This window comes from Silurus aristotelis (genome assembly GCF_946808225.1).
Source record: "Silurus aristotelis genome assembly, chromosome: 12".
NCBI classification, from domain to species: Eukaryota; Metazoa; Chordata; class Actinopteri; order Siluriformes; family Siluridae; genus Silurus; species Silurus aristotelis.
Genome location: NC_139585.1, coordinates 2,980,213 through 3,001,902, shown reverse-complemented (window position 1 = coordinate 3,001,902; position 21,690 = coordinate 2,980,213). Strand labels below are relative to the sequence as shown.

The 21,690-nt window shown below is 42.5% G+C and overlaps 2 protein-coding genes across 3 annotated transcripts in view; both read right to left on the bottom strand.

The window, feature by feature from the left end:
* The window catches only part of mkxa (mohawk homeobox a), a 49,798-nt gene extending 49,060 nt beyond the window's left edge, over window positions 1-738 (bottom strand). The window contains exon 1 of one of the 2 annotated variants that reach the window (XM_083557527.1): window positions 692-738. The gene's annotated coding sequence lies outside the window, so the exon portion shown is untranslated. Of the gene's footprint in view, window positions 1-8; window positions 660-691 lie in introns of those variants that run through there. The other variant, XM_083557528.1, reaches the window with a different exon arrangement.
* Window positions 739-9,909: 9,171 nt separating this feature from the next.
* odad2 (outer dynein arm docking complex subunit 2) overlaps window positions 9,910-21,690 on the bottom strand; it is a 65,662-nt gene continuing 53,881 nt past the window's right edge. The window contains exons 19-20 of the mRNA XM_083557431.1: window positions 21,032-21,253; window positions 9,910-10,114 (exon numbers count right to left, since the gene is read on the bottom strand). Of these exons, the coding sequence (XP_083413557.1) occupies window positions 10,001-10,114; window positions 21,032-21,253 (336 nt within the window). The 3' untranslated portion in view covers window positions 9,910-10,000. The remainder of the gene's footprint in view (window positions 10,115-21,031; window positions 21,254-21,690) is intronic.

Here is a 21,690-nt window from a genome sequence, read left to right as displayed (position 1 = left end):
TCATATACCTGTATCTGTTTTACAGACGAACATTCCCTGGAGATCTTGAAGTTTGTTAGAAGGCTACAGAACATGTCTCCTTTCTTCATGAGGAACAACCTCAGATCCTGTACTGAGAGTGGAGTCTGGAGATCTACTCCACATCTGTAGCTGCAGCATCATGTTTAAAGCGACCGAGAAATTCACCACGAGACAATCAATCAATCAATCAATCAATCAATCAATCAATCAATCAATCAATTAATCAAACTACAAAATAAATACATTGTTTTAATAAAGGAAATTTTACAAGAAGTTTTTGGTCTGATAAATGGAGGCTTCTTTCTCCACCAAGAGCCTGGATATTCCAACCACTCACTGCTGCTGCTGATGGTTCCACAGGTTCCACAAGAACCATAGGCACTAAATATAAACGTTAATATTTTATAACCTGTGTAAGATAAAAACCATCATCCTGTGTACTTCAGGATCTGTGTAACTTCTGCTCTTCTGCATTACCACGTCTGCCATTTCACCATGGACAAGTTCACACGTGAATCTTCATGATCCGGGGCGAATCGCAGAAGGTGTTTGACACGCTTCGAAAAGAAGACTTCCAGAACACGTTCCAGGAGAACGCTGGGAGCTCTGTGTTGCTGTGCACCTAAACTGATGTGAAGGTGATGGTGTCTCGAAACCTTTTCATACCAACCTTTTGATATTCTCCTAAACTTGTTGTTGTTGTTGTTGTTGTTAAGCCGTGTCTTCTCAGTCCGGAATTCCTTTTCCTTCTGCGACCGAAGAAAAAAAATCCTGCTGCTGCACCAGGAGCCCTGAAAAAGCCGAACTTTTACTGACTTAACATTTCCAAAGCAGCCATCAATCCAGCGGACGCTCCAAATCCACCCCAAGCATCATCACCGCAGCCTGCAATTACTTTCTATTCCAGTGCGCTTTAAGAACAACACCAAACCGATACAATCCAATTAATTCTATCAACACCATATGTGCTGCTTTATCTGGAGATCAGGCGTGTGGAGGGGGAGAGAAGGGGAAAAAAAAAAAAGAAAGAAAGAAAAAAAAGAAACTGAGAAACGGGTGATTCTGGAAACCTCTCATTTTCCCGAAATTACGCCGAGAGCTGATTGGAGGAGCACAGACACGTTTTCCTCCCGTCCCCCGTAATTGGCGTGTTTCACTCCTTTTTTTTTATTTGTGTTTATTTTTGACGATTTAATGAAGAAAACATGAGACGCATGACTCATTTTCTGTCCTGAGTCCAAATCCGAGGAGAGAAAGAGGGAAAAAAAAAAAAAAAAAAAAGGTAGAGAGACCACTGGACAATGGAGTGTGTGGAGGAACCAGGATGTGTCCTCACCTGACTTTCAACTCCAGTCTTTCCACTGTGATGGTGGAAGTGTAAACACACACACACACACACACACACACACACACACACACACACACACACACAGTTTATTGAAGAAGGATACATAGAAATGCCACCCAGATGAGGATGAGGTTCCCTCTTGAGTCTGGTTCCTCTCAAGGTTCCTTGCTTATAGAAGATCTCAGGGAGTTTTTCCTTCACCACAGTCGGCGACAAACTCACACTTAAACAGAACAATTAAATGTATTATTTCTTATGAAGCTGCATTGAGACAACGTTCATTGTTAAAAAAAAAATCGCAGTAGAAATAAAAAACGACTGAATCGAATGAATACACTGTGAGGTCAAAAGTATTGGGACACTTTCCCACCCACATGTGCTCCTTTCAAAAACCGTCCCCACAGTTTTGGACGTCTTTTGTCCCTTCAATTGAACTAGGAGACCGAAACCTGTTCCAGCATGACCATGAAGATCTGCTGGAGTGGAAGATCACCTGTGGAACATCTTTGGGATGAATGTAAACGCTGACTGCACCCCCAGGCCTCCTCACTTTCTCACCTCCATCGGCACCTGACTTTACTAACACGCTTGTATCTGAATGAATCTCCAAGCAAATCCAGTGGAACATCATTTGGACCATACAGGGAGTGTTTCTGAGACACACACACACACACACACACACACACACACACACACACACACACACACACAGTTTACTGCATAGCGAGCCAAGAACGCCGTCTGTACTTCGTGTTCCTCTGAGGTTGTTTTAGAGTTATCTCTAGAAAAACACACGTCTCGGCTCGAGGTGTGTCCGAGCGTCACTTCTGAGCTTGTGTACAAAAGTTTTTCACAATGCCTTTCACTCATCTGTGTGTGTGTGTGTGTGTGTGTGTGTGTGTGTGTGTGTGTGTGTGTGTGTGTGAGTGATTAAACCCTGCGTCGTCACTCCCCCTGTTCTCACGCCGGGGTTTTTATGTGAACTCCAGCGTTGGCTTAAAAGCGAACAATTAAGTGTTTATGTGAAATAAATAAGGCGCCGTTTTACAGGGACGAGATTTTCAACCGAAAACACACAAGGCCAAGCTGAGAATGCGATTAAACGCCCGGACCTGCATGTAAACTTTAAACAAATCTCTCTTCTGATTGAAAAACCTGAAGCAGGGATTAATTATCGCCAGACTCTCCAGCACTTATACAATCCTACAATCCTCATTCACATGATGTTATGGAGATGTTTCATCACTATACAGTGTGGTGTCCCTTTAAACTTTCACTGGAGGTAAAGTACAAATGCCTTCAAATGTACTTAAGTATCCAGAGTAGTGATTTATTATAACTCTAATGTTCCTGTTATCATTTTTATCACAAGACTCTTCACTTCATCACCTCAGTTTCTGTGTAAAGACTCGAATGTGACTCTCAGCACACTGATCTATTAATAGAATGATATTAATGACTCAAACACTGATTGATTTCTATTACAATCATCATGAACCCAAAACCTTCTTTAGAACTACTTCAAAAAAAAAAAAAAAAACGTGTAAACGAGGTCACGTGTGTTGTGTCGAGTTTGAGTCTGGAGTTTCTTCATCATTTCTTCCTCTCTAAATGTTCTGCTTGATGTTGAACTGATGCTGAACTGTATGTTGGTGATCAGTAGATGCACCGAGCACCGATCAGAACACGTGTAAAACAGAGCGTGCGCTCGATCCTGATTGGTGACTCGCTGCGTGTTTCAGCAGTTACGTTTTTATCCACAAATAAATAAAAAATGACAGATTTCACTAAATGTAGTAAAATATTTGACTCTGAAATGTGGTGAAGTTTCAGTAAAAGCCCCCTCAGTAGAAACACTTCAGTAAAGTACAGATATGCAAAAAAGCGTCTTCAATCCAGTAACGAATGACATTTACTTCCGCACTGTTCACCACTGTCACTATTACAATCATTTTTTATTTCCAAATTTATTTATGCTTAAAGTTGTGTTACTGTTTATTATATTATAGCAGCTATAAACGCCCCTTCTCTCACCTGCCCATATTCATCCCAGTCCACATTTAATCCCCATTTGCTGTTATAATAACCTCCACTCTTTATATTAAATGTGTCTTTCCTTCTACACTGCATGACCAACAGTTTGTGGACACCTGACCCTAAGCTTGCTATATGCTCTAATAAACTCGGCTCTTCCGGGAAGATGTTCCTCTTGATTTTGTGGAGATTTGGATACAAGGGTGTTAGAAAAAAAAAAGAAAGGGAAACAGATGTAGGTGAGGAGGCCTGGGGTGCACATAGAGCACTATAGTAGAAGATCTTCAACTCCTGGAAAGCATACTGTATCTTCATGGAACTGGCTTTTGTGCCCAGGATTGCTAGAACAAGTTTTTGGTCTCGTAGTTCAAGTGAAGCAAAAATTGCATCAAAAGATGTCTGATTCGATCGTGCGCTTTTAACTTTACCCAAAAATAAATAAATAAATAAATAAATAAACAAAATAATACATGTGGGTGGAAATATTTTACTTTTACAGAATTACGGAATACTTTTGCCCGTTGCGCGGGTCAATCCGGTCATGTTCAATTGAGCATGAATGATCTGTTACTATAGAAACCATGACGTTAAACGTTAAAACTCGGATGTTAGAATTGCTTAGTGCTTTCCGACCAATCACAATGGAGAAACTGAGATTTCGTTGCCAGATGTGTTACACAATTTCACCCTTTTTTTTCTGACCCAGTATGCATCGTGAGATTAATGCACTAAATTTTTTTTTTTTTTACTGCAATGGTAGTCTCACACACACACACACACACACACACACACACACACACACACACACACACACACACGGAGATCAAGTGGGGTCAAAGGGGTGCTCATTTCCCGTAATTACAGCCATGTCTACAACACTTCTCATTAAAAAAAAATCACAAACACTCCTTTTCATTGCCACTCGTTTTTCTTTTCTTTCCAGAGCTTTTAATATCGCCTTTGTTTCTGAGGAAGGTTCTCACACCACACCGCACGATTTTAACGCTGATGGCGGGAGAGAAAAAAAGGCTTATGGTCTCAAGGCCACAGGAAGATGTGTTAAAATCATTGGTCTTGTCTCACTCACAAAAAAAAACTACACAAAATTAGGACACCATAAAGAGATTTTCTTCTCCTTCTTCCTCGCCTCATCCTTTTCTTCCATCCTCATCCCTTCGTTTTCCCGACCCGCGGCGGAGCTCGCATGTCACGCGTTGTTTCTCTTTCGGCTCGGAGTAATCCGCGCGGATTTGCTTTTCGTGGCTGCGGAGTCCGTGACCTCTAGAAGGCCCGAGTAACCGTTACAGGACAAAAAAACCCCTTCTGCACGGTAGGAACACAGTACGCCAGTGAGTGTGTTTACTTTTCATGATCAATGACATCCTGTAGAGCTGCACATGAGCCTTCCTTGCTGAAATGACAGTGGGTTCTCTCTGGTCTCGAATGCACCGTGCAACCTGTAAAAATAAAAGGGAAAAGTGGAGATAATCCTCAGCACTCAGTCATCCCCGGGTTTTTCTGCGCTCTCCTCCTGTTGGTGCTGATGAACACATCCCGATGGAAGCTCAACAATAATATGAGTATTGGGCGCGAGCCACAGAGCAGGAGCGAGACGGAGACGGGAAAAGTGTTCCTGTGCAATCAGTAAAGAAGTACCGGGAGTGGAATCCACGCCAAACCCGAATCCGACATACCGCTCTCCTGTCTCGGCCTTACCGTATCAGTCGTCTAGACGCCAAGGATCGTCCTATCTCCCGATCCTCACGCCTGATGTCTGAGCCTAGGGAAAAGAAGGAACGTAAAAAAAGAGATGTTTTACTCATCCTGGTGTCGGGAATGACAGACGTCTGTGTCGTCGGGTGTGAGATCGTGTGAGATAAGTGCAAGGTTTTCATTTGTGTGTGTGTGTGTGTGTGTGTGTGCGCGCACATACCTTAGTGCTGTGCTCGTAATGTTCGTTCGTTAGCGTTTCTATAGCAACAGCTCAGACACATCGGATACCAAATTGTAAAAAAAAAAAAAAACGGTGATGTTTCCTGTAAGGAGAGATTGATTTAATAATAATGGAAGGAGTCTCCACTGTTAATGAGAGAGAGAGAGAGAGAGAGAGAGAGAGAGAGAGAGAGAGAGAGAGAGAGAGAGAGAGAGAGAGAACATGGACCCATGACTCCAAACAGGAAGTGAGGCAGGAACAAGAAAAGGAACGATGAAAGAAGCATCGTGTATAAGAGTAATAAAGCAGTGTTGTCTTTAGGATGAGAGGAGAGAGTGAGAGAGGAGAAAGAGAAAAGAGAAGAGTGACAGAGAGAGAGAAAAAAAGAGAGAGAGAGAGAGAGAGAGAGAGAGAGAGAGAGAGAGAGAGAGAGAGAGAGAGAGAGAGGGAGAGAGAAAGCGTGACAGAGAGAGAGAGAGAGGAGAAAAGGTGACAGAGCGAGGGAGAGAACAAGGAGAAATTAAGCGTAAATCAAAGCAAACATTGTGAAAGTGTGCAGATGATTGTGTGTGTGTGTGTGTGTATGTGTGTGTGTGTGTGTGTGTGTGTGTGTGTGTGTGACGACTCTAAAGCGGTGCACTATGTTTGAAGTTCTATTAACACACACACACACTCTCTCTCTCCGAGTCTGCTGAAGAAAAGCCACTTCTGTTATTTGGAGCAGATTTTTATAAGCCGTTTTTTGTTTTAATGAAATATTTCAACCCTATCGAGGACACACACACACACACACACACACACACACACACACACTCTATTGGGAAAACACAATCTTGTGACAGACAGACAGACAGACAGACAGACAGACAGACAGACAGACAGACAGACAGATAGATAACCTTTAGAATTTGTTCACAATAAAATATAGAAAACATATCACACGTTTAAACTGAGGAAATGCACCATTTTGGGGAAAATAAAAGGTCATCTTGGATTTAATGGCTGTGACACGTTTTTAAAAAGGACAGACAACAAAAGTCTGGAAGAAGTAAGTGTTGAAATGTTTCTCAAACAATTTTTAGAACACTGATGAGGTTGATTGACAGCAGGTCAGAAATTAAAGTGTATCTTAGAGAGGCAGAGTCTCTCAGAGGTAAAGATGGGCAGAGTTTCACAAATCTGTAAAAACCAAAACCTGCCTCTCCAATTTGTGGAACAATATAAAAATCTAATTGGGAAGTTGTTGAATGTTACATCATCTACAATCCAGTAGATAATATCATGAGAAGATTGTGAGACTCTGGAGAAATCTCTGTGATTTTCAAGTCCTCAGGAGGCACTGCATTGAAACGAGACACGTCCGGGTGCTAAACTGGACCTTCTGCAATCCAGACATGTCACAAATTGAAGATATTTATCAGACGTTTTTTGGATGCAGGAGCATGAAATTTTCCGTCCACCTAAACTAGGAGACCAAAACCTGTTCCGGCATGACGATGCACAGGGATCTTCATGAAGATCTGCTTTACATGGGTTGGAGTGGAAGATCTTCTTCAATAAAGCTTCAATTCAATGTAATTTGTAGGGCACTTTTAACGAGGGATAAAACAAAGCAGCTTTACAGAAGCATATCGATTATGAATATGAATATAACATTTAAACGGATAAATCAGTCCATAAGTTTGTCTCTAATGAGCAAAACAGTAGTGACTGTGGAAAGAAAAATCTCCCTGAGTTAATATGAAGAAGAAACCTTAGTAGGAACCAGACTCAGAATGGAACCCATCATCATCTGGGTGACACGGAATGTCCATTCATTACAGTTCCATCATTGTTGAGGTTATCAGCTGTTCAAAGATGGACGCTTGGTTTAAAGATCTCTTTCTTGAAATCTACACTGTTCTAGCAAAGAACAATCTTTATTTTTTTATTGCGATTTTTGGCAACGACAGCGATAATTCGAAACAAACAAATAGAAACAAGGGAGGAAATGGAGGAAAACACATCACACAAGTCATACACATGAAGCCCTTATTTATATTTCTTGAAGTAAGGAAAACTGCTTGTGGTACATTCAGATCCTAAAACGAGGATAAATTACAGGAATTCACATTAATCATTTTACATAATAGGAAAGTGAAAAGTTTGAAGCAACATCTGACACCACATTTTCAGACTTGTGTTCAGTAGAAAAGAGTTGCAGGACAACCTGAAAGCAGTTGAATAAAGAACAGCAACCAATGAACTGCTTTCTCCATTACTTCATCTGATACACACAGAAGTGGTAGCTCAGTGCTTCAGATGGATATTTTATATCAAATGGTTGTGAGTACAAGTCCCAGACTGGCACTGCAGGGCCCTTGAGAAAGGCCCTCAACCCCGAGTCTACTGAGTCGTATAAATGAGATCACAGTAAGTCACGTTGTAATGTCACACTAAAGTCCACTGAAATTCACATTCAGACGAAATCAGTGTTTATAAACCAATACTTTCTAGTAAGACGAAATAAAAATAGAACTTTTTGGTAATAATATTACAGTACAGCATGTTTGGAGAAAGAAAAAGGGGGTTTGTGCGAGCGCTGCAGACGGCGAGCAGACGAACCGTCGTGCTAACGTTCCCGGTCGCGATGACTAAAACATGCCCACGCACTCCACTCAACATCTCATAAATTCCTGTTCTTCAGTCAAACATGCTACATTTGTTTGATGATGGTAGTTAGGCATGTCCTTCCAGTCACTAACCTCAAAACACTGTGAAGCGAAAAGAGAGACAGAAAGAACAAACGAGAGCGCTCGAGAAAGACAGAGAGCAGCACTCAAGACCAGACGAGACCGGACCAGACTAGACGAGGGAGGAATATAACATCTGTACTGACTGTTTTGAAAGCGTCTGATTTATTGTACAGTCAGAATCGTATCCACTGGAAATGATTTGCAATGATTTACCTTTGGATCGGCGCTGCCGTGAACAGGCGAGGAAATGAAAACACTATTGTAACCTTTGTTAGGTTCAAACAGGGCCATTTCCTTCACCCGACTCAAAAACAACAATGGAAAGACCTTAAAGCTGAAACATGGCATCCCACAAGGGTCGGTTTTAGGCCCGATGATGTTCTGATTATAGACGTGCCCTTTAAGAACATAATGCCAGCTTTCGGGTCTATGCTAATAACACGCAATTATCCTTATCAGTTTGGCTTTATTGAGCAGCACCGCTATGCCAGACGTGTTAAACGTGTAAAACATCGGGATGGCTAGAAACGTACATCTCCTTAGTTTGCACACAGAAATGCTGATGTCTGGTTTGAAGTCTTGCCCCAGTGGAGCTGCTGATTGTAGCCTGTAAAACTAAAAGCTACAGTTAGAAACATTTAAATGCTGCTCTGTTATTTAACCAATTGAGTGGTGGTTTGTTTCCAAGACATTTGATGTGTGCGTGTGTGTGTGTGTGTGTGTGTGTGTGTGTGTGTGTGTGTGTGTGTGTGTGTGTGTGTGTGTGTGCGTGTGTGGATCAGTTATAACAGTGTTGTGGCTGTATAATTGGAAAAACAATGTAAATAAGTGGTTGGTTATTGGGAGCAGTGGTGATCAGTGATTGGTTATAAATCTGTTTTTTACATCATGTTTTTGGGAACATATTGGACATGGGATAAAAAGACACAATGTACATTAGGATCAGTGATGAACAATAACATTTCTATAACATTATCATAGCATTTAAACAACATTTCCAAACATTGTAAAAATTTTCTTCAATATTATGTGTCTTACACTGTGTAAACAAGGCATGTGAGCCAGGAAAGAGAGAAAGTGTGTGTGTGTGTGTGGGGGGGGGTAATCTGGAGAGAGAGGTACACACAAAGAGAGACAAGAGACATGGGGGAGAGATAAAAAGACAAAGCTATGAACGACAGAGAGAGATGACAGACAGACAGACAGACAGACAGACAGACAGACAGACAGAGAGAGAGAGAGAGAGAGAGAGAGAGAGAGAGAGAGAGAGAGAGAGAGAGAGAGAGAGAGAGAGACAGAGACAGAGAGACAGAGAGATGAGAAACATTGTTGGAGAGAGACTCAGACAGACAGAGAGAGACAAGGGGGAGTGAGACAGAGGGGGGAAAACAGAGAAAAAGAGAACCAGAGACAGGGAGAAACAGACAGAGACAGAGAGAAAAAAGAGAAACCAATAGAAAAAGACAGAGATACAAATGGAAAGACAGACAGAGAGAAATAAAACCTTTGAGAAATGAACATTAACAATGTAACATGTAGACACAGAAAAATACACACGATTTCCACTTAGACACTCTGTAATCAATCACGGAGGATATTTTTCTGTAAACACGAGACTCGAACCACATCCAGATGTTCAGTGATGTCACACAGATGTGCTGATGTATTTTAACTCTGTGGCACTTTCTGTCATCCGCACACAGGAACAACATGAGCGGAGGTGTTCTGAGGTACATCCATGTGTGTGTGTGTGTGTGTGTGTGTGTGTGTGTGTGTGTGTGTGTGTGTGTGTGTGTGTTTCACACTGGCTAATGATCACAGGACTGAAGAGATGTTCGTTTTTCATTTAATCGTGAAAAGACAGAACAATGTTTCCATGATTTGGTCGGATTTACACTCCAGTCACGCTCTTGCAGGTGTTCGTGCTCTTTACCCGAACCTGTTCTTCTCATTGGCCAGCGCCAGGCGCCGGATGTTCGCCACGCAACTGGCCGCCGCCTCCTGAAGCACCTCGTCTGAAGATCCCATCATGCCGATCAGGAGCTGCGACACAAACACAACGTACGTCATGTGCTGCTGAATTCTGGACTCTGATTGGCTGAGTCGCGCCTAATACGTGTATTCTTGTTTCCTAACGTTTCTATAGTAACAACTAAGTAACCATTGTTCGGTAGATGCCCCGTAAACACTTTTTTTTATTACATCTCCAGTAGCAGTCAGTGTTTTACAGACAGAACATTATTTAGGATGTGCTTGTATTAACGTTTTGGGTACGATTTAAACTGAAGCACGCTGCAGTGTCTCTTAACTATACGTGTGTGTGTGTGTGTGTGTGTGTGTGTGTGTGTGTGTGTGTGTGTGTGTGTGTGTGTGCGTGCGCGTGTGCTATACAAGAGTCTAATTATATTCTAAACAAGCACATTACACGCTCAGTGAACGTGTCGAAAGGCTTTGACCTTTTATTTTGGGACTTTGTGCGATATATAATTTATAGTTACAAAAAAAAAAAAATAATCGCTTCGCTTCGCTTTCAACGCTATAAAATATAAAAGGGGAAAATGTTGGCTAGCAGTTTGCCATGCGGTGGCTGGAGGCTAGCAGGAGATATGTGAAGGTCGTGATGAGTATTTTACGACGTTACACATCGTATCGTGATCTTATATCCGCCTGGCGGCCGCGTTAACGTCCCTCCGAAAGCCCGAGTCGATCGTGTCTTTCCATTTTGGCGTGGTTATAAGCCGTTAGCGTTTGATCGCTCCTCTCCACACCCGGCCCGCTAAACTCCTAAAGAGACCACTTTCCGGAACAGTCTGGCTACGTAAAAACAACACATTAAAAGCTTGTGCTTTTTACTGCGCAGAAACGGTTACTTTTTATACTGTCGGATGATGTGAATGTTGGCGGGGACGAGAGGCTGCCAATGCCGCACTGCGGCGACACGACACGGCACGGTATAATATACTCGTCTCTCGTTCTTGTTTGCATGCGCGGCGAGGAGAGACGTGCTCGCCAGATCTAAATAAACACGCATTAGTGAAAAAAACTACGCTGCCACCACAGACCCTTCATAAACTCGTCCTCTGTACAGCCCCACGTTCTTACGTTCAGGATGCAGAAACTTAAGAATCTCAAAAACATTTTCAGAAACTCAGTCTTCCTATCAACCCTTCCATTCATTTGATCAATCCCATCAGTATATCCATCCATCTTATTGGTCTATCCCATCCATCCATCCATTCATCCATCCATCCATCCATCCATCCATCCATCCATCTTATCGTCTATCCCATCCATCTATCCATCCATCTTATTGGTCTATTCCATCCATCCATCTTATTGGTCTATCCCATCCATCTATCTATCTATCCATCCATCCATCCATTCATCCTTCCAACCATCCATCCATCCATCTATCCATCCATCTTTTTGGTCTATCCCATCCATCCATCCAACCATCCATCCATCCATCCATCCATCCATCCATCCATGCATCCATCCAATTGAATCATAGCCATGCATCCTACTCTAGCCAAATTATCCTACTCTATCATCCAATCCCATCCATCCATCAATCCATCCATCCAACCATCTATCACACAGACCCATCCCATCAACTCATTCCATCCCCGTTAGCTTATTTCATCCCATCCTACTATCCATCCATTCATCCATCCTTTTGAATCATATCCATCCAAATCCCAACAATTCCAAAAATCCTTCCATCCATCTGAATCATATATATCCATCTAGTCAAATCATCCTAATCTATCATTCAATCCCAACAATTGTCCATCCATCCACTTGTCCACCCATCCCTCCATCCACCTATCCTAATCATATTCATCCATCTAGCCAAATCATTATATTGTATCATTCAATCCCAACAATCCCATCCATCCATAAATCCATTCATCCCTCATAATAAATGATATCCATCCATCTTGTCAAATCCCATTAAACGCATGCGGTCCTGCACCCAAATAATTAATTCAATTACGATATCTGTGAAATCCATCCCACCATTCATACCATCCCATCCTACAGCTCCATCCATTCTATTAATCCCATACATGGTATAATCCCTCACACTCATGACCAAGTAGGAATTCAAATCTGGCTTCTCTTTTTTGCCTGAAACAAAATGTTAGTGTGGGGATCAACACACAAATGACTTCCACATAGAGATGTTCCATAGCCGAGTTTCCGTAAGAGCTGATTGGAACCGACACGGCCGTATCAGGAGGCCTTGACTTGCTCATTAAAGCAGTCATTCTGCAGCTCTCTGGTTGATTGTGTGTGGGTTCGGCAGGGATTCAGCAGCTCCATGTGTTTCTGTGTATGTAATTGAGAGCTTCTGTGCGCCGTGTTATCTTTGTGTTCGCGTCACGTGCGTGAGGGCGAGGCCTGGGTTTGAACCCTGACTCGTTTTTCGTGTCGGACACGCGTTTGTCGGGCGGCAGCGCGCATTCGTGCGGTCGACGCGGGGCCAAGCTGGAGACATTCCCAGAATTCCCTGCTGCAAAGATAAACAGTGGAAGGGAAAACATCAGAAGCGAAGGCAAATCTTCTATCTCGTGCTCCCTGAGTCCTGGGTTTAATCAAGAGGAAATAATAGACTTGAACCAGGAACTTTATTTAGATATACTAGCGCCGGCCTCCGGAACGCTGCGGATCGCTTCATGGTCGTTTTCCAGATCGAGTATAAAGTAGCACTGAGAGCGTGTCGGAGAGGCATTCGGACGTGAACGCACGAGGCTGGAGGGACGCGCCGACCAGCTCAGACAGGCTCCTTTTGTGAAAGGCTGGAGGATGCCAGCGCCTGCGTGCCAGCGTTCAGAGCGTGTTATTCAGACGGAGCCAAACGGGGGGCTCCCTCGATGGGTCGCTGTGCTCGTCCTCAGAACGCACAAACACCTCGGACGATTTTTATCTCCTACAGCTCCTCTTCCTTGCGTTCACTAAATCTGGCTGAAAGATTCGGCGAACGCCGCGCAAGCCCGTTTTCCCAAGTCCTGTGCGAACATGTGTACACACTCACACCCACACACACAGTCATGCATGGAGGTGTCACGGTGTTAAGTGCTAGGGTGGTACGCTGCTGTTTCCTGAGGTGAGGTGCTTGAAAGTGCTCTAAAGCCCAAAGCTGAGGTACACCTGAGAGCCATTAGGGCAACTTGAGCCCTCATCACTCTGTACAAGGCTTCAGTCAACACCGTTAAAACCCCCTTCTCCATTCCATACCCTCCCTCTCTCCCTCTCCCCTCTCTCTCTCTCCCCTCTTTCCTCTTTCCTCTCTTCTCCTCCTGCTCTCTCTGCTATTTTTAACTCCCTTCACGGGTGCAGGTTGGGCTATATTTTTACTACAGGAACCTAGTGAATATTCTCCTATTCAAAAACCTTTTTAACCCGAGAACTTGTTTCTGGAACACTAAAAGTTTAGGTCAGGTTCCTCTCCAAGAACTCCTACAGGAAGAAGATTTTCAGGAACTTACAAGACCAAAAAGTGGTGGGAGGGGCTAACTCCATCTCCCTTGTCAATCACAGTGGTGCTAATCAGTTATGGGCATCGGTGATATATAATATATAATATAGCACAGTCTGTATGGGTGGGATTTGGCAGGTAAAACGTTTCATGGACCCTAGAAGACATCTATGACACACCACTTATCACCACTAGGTGTGTGATCTTCAGAATTTGTTAGCTACACATATTAACAGGCGAAAACAGATATGCTACATAACATCCGGCGTACTGTTGCAAAGGGACAATTTCTGGTAAATTTCCAGAAACTTTCCATGGGAACTTCATATCGGGAATTTTGGATGTTAGAAACTTACCGGGAATTTATAGTAATCTATTATAAATTTATATAAACTGTATCATATACAAACAAACAGTTTGTTTGGTCAGAAGCTGAAACGCATTCAAACGAATACAGACTTTGAAAAAATTACTATTTTTAAGGAACCTCAGGAACAGGATGATCTCCTGAAACATGAAGCACACGTGGACGCACACCTGAGCAGCTCGGCATTCCGCATTCGTCTCAGTGGGAGTGAGGGAGGATAGTGAACAGCCCAAGTGTGTGCTGGTGTGTCATCTGTTCTTCATAATCCATCAGCCTGAACCTGCTCTCCACTCAGCATGACTAAGAGAAACAGCACAGAACCTAAAACATGCCTCGTGCTTTACATCGTGGCTCTATGTGTCTGGCCATCTCTCTCTCTCTCTCTCTCTCTCTCTCTCTCTCTCTCTCTCTCTCTTTCTCTCTCTTGTGCTCGCTCTCTTTCTCTCTCTCTCTCTCTCTCTCTCTCTCTCTCTCTCTCTCTCTCTCTCTCTCTTTCTCTCTCTTGTGCTCGCTCTCTTTCTCTCTCTCTCTCTCTCTCTCTCTCTCTCGCTCATACCCAAGTCTGTTTTGAGTTCTAGGCATGAACATGACAGTGAAAACAAACAGGCTCGGAAAAACAGAAGCAGCCTCAGTGTTCAGAAGTTCGCATGGCAGCGTCCGTCGTCTGCAATCTTTTTCTCATTTATTCTTTCAATCCGCCACAAAATACACAGCAGAACACAGGATCTGGCAACCGGCACTGTTGAAATCCCCTCACATGAAAATGCCTGAAAATTACCATCTGCGTTTTGTAATTTGCTTCCATTCAATTCACAAAAAAAGAAAGACAGACAGAAAGAAACAAATCTTTGCTACTATTTTACAAAACAGTAAATGAGGCTGTCTCTGAGAATTTATGGCTTTAGCAAATAATCTGCAGCACCACAGTAGCAACAGGCACTGAAGAAAGAAAGAAAGAAAGAAAGAAAGAAAGAAAGAAAGAAAGAAAGAAAGAAAGAAAGAAAGAAAGAAAGAAAGAAAGAAAGAAAGAAAGAAAGAAAGAAAGAAAGAAAGAAAGAAAGAAAGAAAGAAAGATACACAGTTCTGCATCTGAATAAAGACTAGAATCTGAGTGCGGTTTTATAACATGTAGTTTCAAGTTTACAGCTTGTAAAAATGTCAGAAATATCTTTGACCCTCTGTCCTGCCTGGAGCTTCCTCAGACAAGCCCAGAACTTCCCCCATATAGTCCAAAACTTCATCTGTCCTGGCTTTCTTCTATAACCCCAACCCTGGAGCTAAGTACATCTTCATGGAGTTTGATTCCCCCAAACTATAGCTAAATCCTTTGGCCTTTCTCCACCTGGCCTGATGTTTCTTCCCTCTGTCCTGAGACTTCCTCCCTACATGCTTTCAGACATCCTTCCAACATGAGGATTAAGATGTCTAATGTAGTGCTTTCTTTTTCTGGTCAGAGGTTTCATCTGAATGACCTGGGGCTTCCTCTGTCCAACTTTAGGCTTATTGCAGCTCTCCAGCATGGGGCTTGTGCTGCATATTCCAGGACTTCTTGCAGCCAACCTGGGGCATCTCCTGACCAGCCCTGCATTTGAGCTGTCAATGCCAGAACATCTTGTGCCGAACCTGAGGCTTCTCCTATCTAACATGGGACCTGAACTGTCAATGATATGGCTTTTAGTGCCAACCTGGTGCTTTTATTGTCCATCATAGGGCTTGAATTGTCGATTCTGGTGCTTTTATTGCTCAACCTGTGGCTTAAATTGTCCATTTCATGGATTTTAGTGGCCAACCTGGGGCTTAGACTGCCTATTCCAGGGCATCCATGCCCAACCTGGGGCTTTTCCTGTGTAACATGGCGTTCGGACTGCCGATACACAGGCTTCCTGTCCTTATACTGTAAGTTGATATGACTTTTAGACCTTCTCCTAACCACTGTGTTTTTATTGTGTACAAATTGTGCCTTCAGCATTGACCATAGTTCTGAAAAATCACTCTAATTACAGTTGGCAAAAAAAAAAAAAAAAAACTCTGACAAAAAAAAAAGTCAAAACAGATCGCTTTAGGTCCTTTCATATTTTTCTGGGATATACTAATAAATATTTGGTTGAAACAAATAGTGTAGAAAAATCCTGTAGGAGGGCCGTATTTGTCGCTTGTAAAGCCGGTGAGGACAGAAGCAACGCTCAGACTGGTCTCTAATGGCTTTTCCAGGGTCAAATACTTTCTTCTCAATGCTTAATTTCCCCTGCTCCGGCATAGGGGACTGGGTTCTAGACCATTAACACCAGCCAGCAAGAAAGCTCGAGTCTGAATACAAGTCTTAGACAGAACACAGTTAGCAGACAGAGAGAGGGAGAAAGAGACAGAAAACGAGACAGAGAGAGAGAGAGAGAGAGAGAGAGAGAGAGAGATTATTATGACTTTAAGCTGCTACATGTTCTTAGCGAAAGCTCCGAGGTTTGAAATACGGCTACAATAATATCAGGAGGCAGTCTTGAGTTTTACACCCCTTCATAAATTAGACTGGAGCGCAGACATCGTTCCCTGATAAACGCTCTCCAAACTCATTTACAACGTTTGGAAATATTGTTTTAACACGTTTTTCTGCCACGCTGAAACATATATCACGAGTAAAATGCAGCCAAGTGGACTTGCCCTCCCTTCAGCTCCGGGGTAATGTGTCCTCGGGGTGAGCCAGGTATACTGGAGGTGAAGACAAATGGAACTTAATGTGTGTGTGGCGTCTATGAAGAGGGATAATGGGTGTGTGTAATAAGTGTAGCTCCTGATAACAGTGCAGTAGTGGTGCGAAACCTACTGTATTTGCACGTCGCACTTAAACTAAATAAATGCAGAGATGAATGAAAAAAAATCTTGCAAAAAAAATAAATAAACGGAGCTTCCTGACTTTTGGACTGTATTCCTTCGGAACAGCCGACGTTGAGCTCGGTCTTTAATTACGGGCCGTGTTAAACCGCAGCAGCACATCAGCCTGGAGCTTGGCATTAAAGCAAAAAGGAACATGGGGCAAAAAAAAAAAAGAAAAAAAAAAAAGCAACTTGGCTGCAACGCCGCGACCGCGTTCATAATTTATCCTCCTGCTCTTATTGGGCGAGTGTTTTACCACTCTGTGTTTGCAAACACTTTTCTCATGTGAAAATATTTAACAGTGGAAATGCTGAATGTGGGTGAAGTTAGACATCTGCTAGCAGACAGTGTAACGCCAGTGACGCTGTATCTCTATCCGTGTTTGAACCCAAAGTGGGCGTGGCCTATTAAAAAAGATAAATATAAAACGCTGGAAGAACGTCGGAATTAGAAATGTCAGCATGGTTACTGATCAAAAGGTCGGTGGTTCAAGCCCCAGGATCAGCAAGCTGTTAAGCCGCTGAGCAAGGCCCTTAACCCTTCCCTCCTCCAGGGGCGCAGTATCATGGCAGACCCTGAGCTCTGACCCCGGCTTTCAAACATCGTTGGGATATTTGAAGAAAGAATTTTACTGTGCTGTAGTACAAAGCTTCATTTCTGACAGTTCCTCAACCTCAAGTACATCGCTGGAGTTCACAGTTGGAGATGTACGCAATAGTGGTTTTGGTTCCCAAAATATAAACAAACGAGTAGCCTCACTTTAAACCACCGTGACCATGAGGTCCTAAGCATGCTCCAGTTGCACCAAACAGCACTACATAACGCTGTCTTTTTCACACTGAACGAGCTTCTCTTCAGGAGACACCCTTTTCCAGAGCTACTTATACTTATTCCATTTGTACTGTACACTGTGCAGTTGAGCGGTGAGGGTGTTGCCAGGATTTGAACTCAAACTCTTCTGATCTGAAGTCCACAGAAGTTAACCACAGAGCTACCACTTCCTCCTCTGGCATCTGGAACCCAGTCCAAGATGTCAAATACACAAAACATCTGTAAAATGTTTCTCCTGCATGGAGCTTCTTCTAACCAATCCAGGTTTTTTCATCATCTTGCTTGGGAATTACATGCTTAGGGCTTCTTAGGCTTGCTTAGGGCTTCATCTTAGGGTTGTTACTTTGCTCATTAATCATACTGTTCACATTAACTCGTGGCCTTTGTCCAGTGAGCTTCAGATCAGCGTCCTGTGAGATCCAAGCCCTGATGCACACCTTCAGCCTCAACCAGATGACCTTCTAACAAGCTCCTGCAGCAGTGTTCATGTAAATCTCCTTCGCTGTTCACAGAAGCACCCAGTGACCCTACACTATATAATACTCCACAATCCACCAGGTTTATTTATTGACTTCTGCTCTGCTCTGCACATGGGTCAACACTTCCTTCTACTATACTTATACCATACGATATTACACTGTATATTTTGTTCTGTATATTTATAGGCGTTGGAGGGGTTTGGGACAGTGGTCAGGGTTCTGAGCTTCTGAGAGGAACATTCTGGGCTCATGTCCCAGGATCTTTCAAACTCAGCTGTTCAGCTCTGAGCTCTGATTATATCCTGTATCGGCTGCGAGTCAATCGAGATAAATAGTGCAGCACTTTATATTCTGATGCCATTTCTAGTCATAGTTCTAGATTTCTGGTCCTAGATTCTAAAAAAAAAACGATACAATAGCTAATTTGCTTTAAACAAAAAAACCTCCGGTCCACCAGTCCAGAAAAAGTCACAGATTTGATTATCTAGTTCTGGAATAGCGTTAAAAATCATTTCAATAATTAGCGTCAATGTTTTTGAATTTCGCCCAAAATGACCTTTAAATCATCATGGAAAAAACAATAATTTGTTATTTTTTAAAAAGTCCTAAATATATAATTTTTTTAATAGTCTGTTAGCCTAGAAATAATCGTTGCACTATTAAAAAATTTATTTCCCCAGAAAAGAAAAATCCTCAGGGTTCTGCTGGTCCTGGAAAATAATCGCCAATATTTATTATATTTGATAAATAAAAAAACAGTAATTTATTTAGTTAGTTAGTTGTATTAATTAGGATTTTACACATTTTTAAATGGAACTTATTTTAAATATATATTATATAGTTTATTAATAATAAAGGAGTACGCGTCTAATACTAAAAAAAAACATTTTTGTTTATTCATATTATATCACAGTTTTTAATTATTAAATAATTATTTAATTATGTTCATAAATGAAAGAATGGACAATAATGTAATTAAGCCGAAAGATGCTGAGGAATATTTTTTTCCCATAAAATAAAAAAAATATGTCATATTTACATAAAATTGCATTTAATGTCTAATTTGTGTTACATAAATATTAATAATATAATTCTAGAAATTTCTGATTATTATTTGATTATATTATGATAATTTTTTAAAACAGCATTTTTAAATAGTAATTAAAAAAATGGTAAAATGTAACTATATTACAAAGTGTTTGTTTCCCAGCATAAAAAAACCCATGTGTTACCGACTATTTGCTATAACTTTCCACTAAGCTTTCACACACTCTGGCATACAGAAACCCCGTGCCAGGTTTTTCCCAGCAGTTCCTATAAACGGTCTGCATGTTTGTACGTGACGGACGGAATATTACACGCTTAAAAGCCTCGTATTAATATTATACAACATCTAGACATGGCATGTAGCGGTCACTCAGAGTTTAAGCGTCCTTCATGCTTTCTGAGGACCGGAGGTGGACCTCAGAAAGCGTCCAAGGGTCCACGGTGTTTCTCTTAGCAACCGTCGCCCTGGGTGACGGTGTTTGCGTGCTCTTCTGCCCTGGCATCCCGCAAGCGTTTGGACTGGTGGGGAAAAGCAACACTCAGCACACACACACACACACACACACACACACACACACACAGACACACACACACACACACAGAGTGCTGTTTGCTCAGCCCCATTCCCATGACGGTTTGAAAACGCGCTTCCGCTGCACGAGAAAGAAAACGAGGCCTTGTTCTCGCTGCCATCGCTGCTCCGCAAGGCCTCGGAAAACAGTCTTTAAATTTATTAGGGATGTTTTCACACGTCTTAAAAAAAAAAAGAAGAAGAAGAAGAAGAACAGAGAAAAGAGGAGGCTGGGATAGTTCACCACTGAGGCCCAGGCTGGAAATAACTGTGTGTGTGTGTGTGTGTGTGTGTGTGTGTGTGTGTGTGTGTGTGTGTGTGTGTGTGTGTGTGTGTGAGTGTGTGGGTGTGTTTGTGTGTGGGTGTGTTTGTGTGTGGGTGTGTGTTTGTGTGTGGGTGTGTGTTTGTGTGTGGGTGTGTGTTTGTGTGTGTGTTTGTGTGCTAAGCGTTTGTGTGTGTGTGCTGTGTGTGTGTGTGTGTGTGTGTGTGTGTGTGTGCGCATGTGGGTGTGTGGTTGTGTGTTTGTGTGCACGTGTGGGTGTGTGTGTTTGTGTGTGGGTGTGTGTTTGTGTGGGTGTGTGCGCATGTGGGTGTGTGTTTGTGTGGGTGTGTGTTTGTGTTTATGTGGGTGTGTGTTTGTGTAAATGCCACACAGCAGCTACGCTTCAGTAAAATATGCTGGTTTAAATAAATAAATAAATAAAAACTCCAGCAATATAAGATGATGCTCATCCATAAAACAGTCATTTTGGACAATATTACATGAGAGATCATCATTAGATATAAACCACTGAGAATGTTCTCCACATGAACATCCTGAAGATCCACAAGGTTACTGTGGAACTCCAGAATCATGAAGATGGATTTGGACTGTAATTAAGATAACAGTTGTCTACGGGACTGCAGTTGTAAGTGAAGCATCCGTCAGTGAACCTCAATGAGGATGAAATGGACGTTCGGTGGTACCCCAATGAGGACGGCTTTCGTTTAGAGTCTGGTTTCTAGTAAGTTTTCTTCCTCATAACATCTCAGGAAGTTCTTTTTTGTTTCCATGAGCTCGTTAATTAGGGATAAACATTATAGGACTAATTTATGGTGCTGAAATCGAATACATTTTTTGTATACAAAAGAAAATTGACATTTAAATGAACCATTCAGACTAAACAAAACTGTATTCTTGTTCTGGTTCCACCTCCTGAACTCCACCTACGTACCAACTTTATACTGACTGTTACGAAATACTGACGCTGGAGACTCCTTTCATAAACGTTTCATAAAAACTACATGATTGTGTGTGTGTGTGTGTGTGTGTTACCTTGACGACGCCACTCTGGTGCATGGTGATGCAGTTGTTCGGGTCTCTGGAGAGCTGGAAGAGGGCCTGAGCCGTAGTCTGGTACACCTTGGGGTCTTCAGAGCAGAGGTAGTGCACCAGCGGGGCCACAGCTCCGGCCTCGCCGAACGCCGCTCGGTTGGAACCCCACATGCAGCAGCGAGCGATGGCCTTGGACAGATACCTCCGCAGATTATCGTCAGTCTGCAACCAGAAGCGAATCTGAACTCATTACAACTGTACGCGTACTCGGACAGCTGCGAATGCACTTGTACGAGGTGGTAGAAAAGGTTAGTTTTTTAAGACGCTAGCAGATGGCAGCATGCGCAGTCACAGGGAGCGCCGACCTTCATGAGGCAGATGCTGTTGTAACCATGTGCGTTACCATGTCGACAGGATGCTCCATGATGACAATGCACCCTGTTTTGACGGCGTTGCGGAAATCCGCCGTGACTCTCGGAAAAGGAGACTTTCAGTACACGTTCCAGAAGTACGCTGGGAGCGCTGTGTTGCTGTGCAAGGGGACTATTTTAAAGGTGATCGTGTGGAAATAAAGTGCTTTCTTGTAAAGAAACCTTTTGCGCTGATATGTTCAGAAATATATTCTAAATCATGTCACTTTATAAATAGATAAAAAAGTG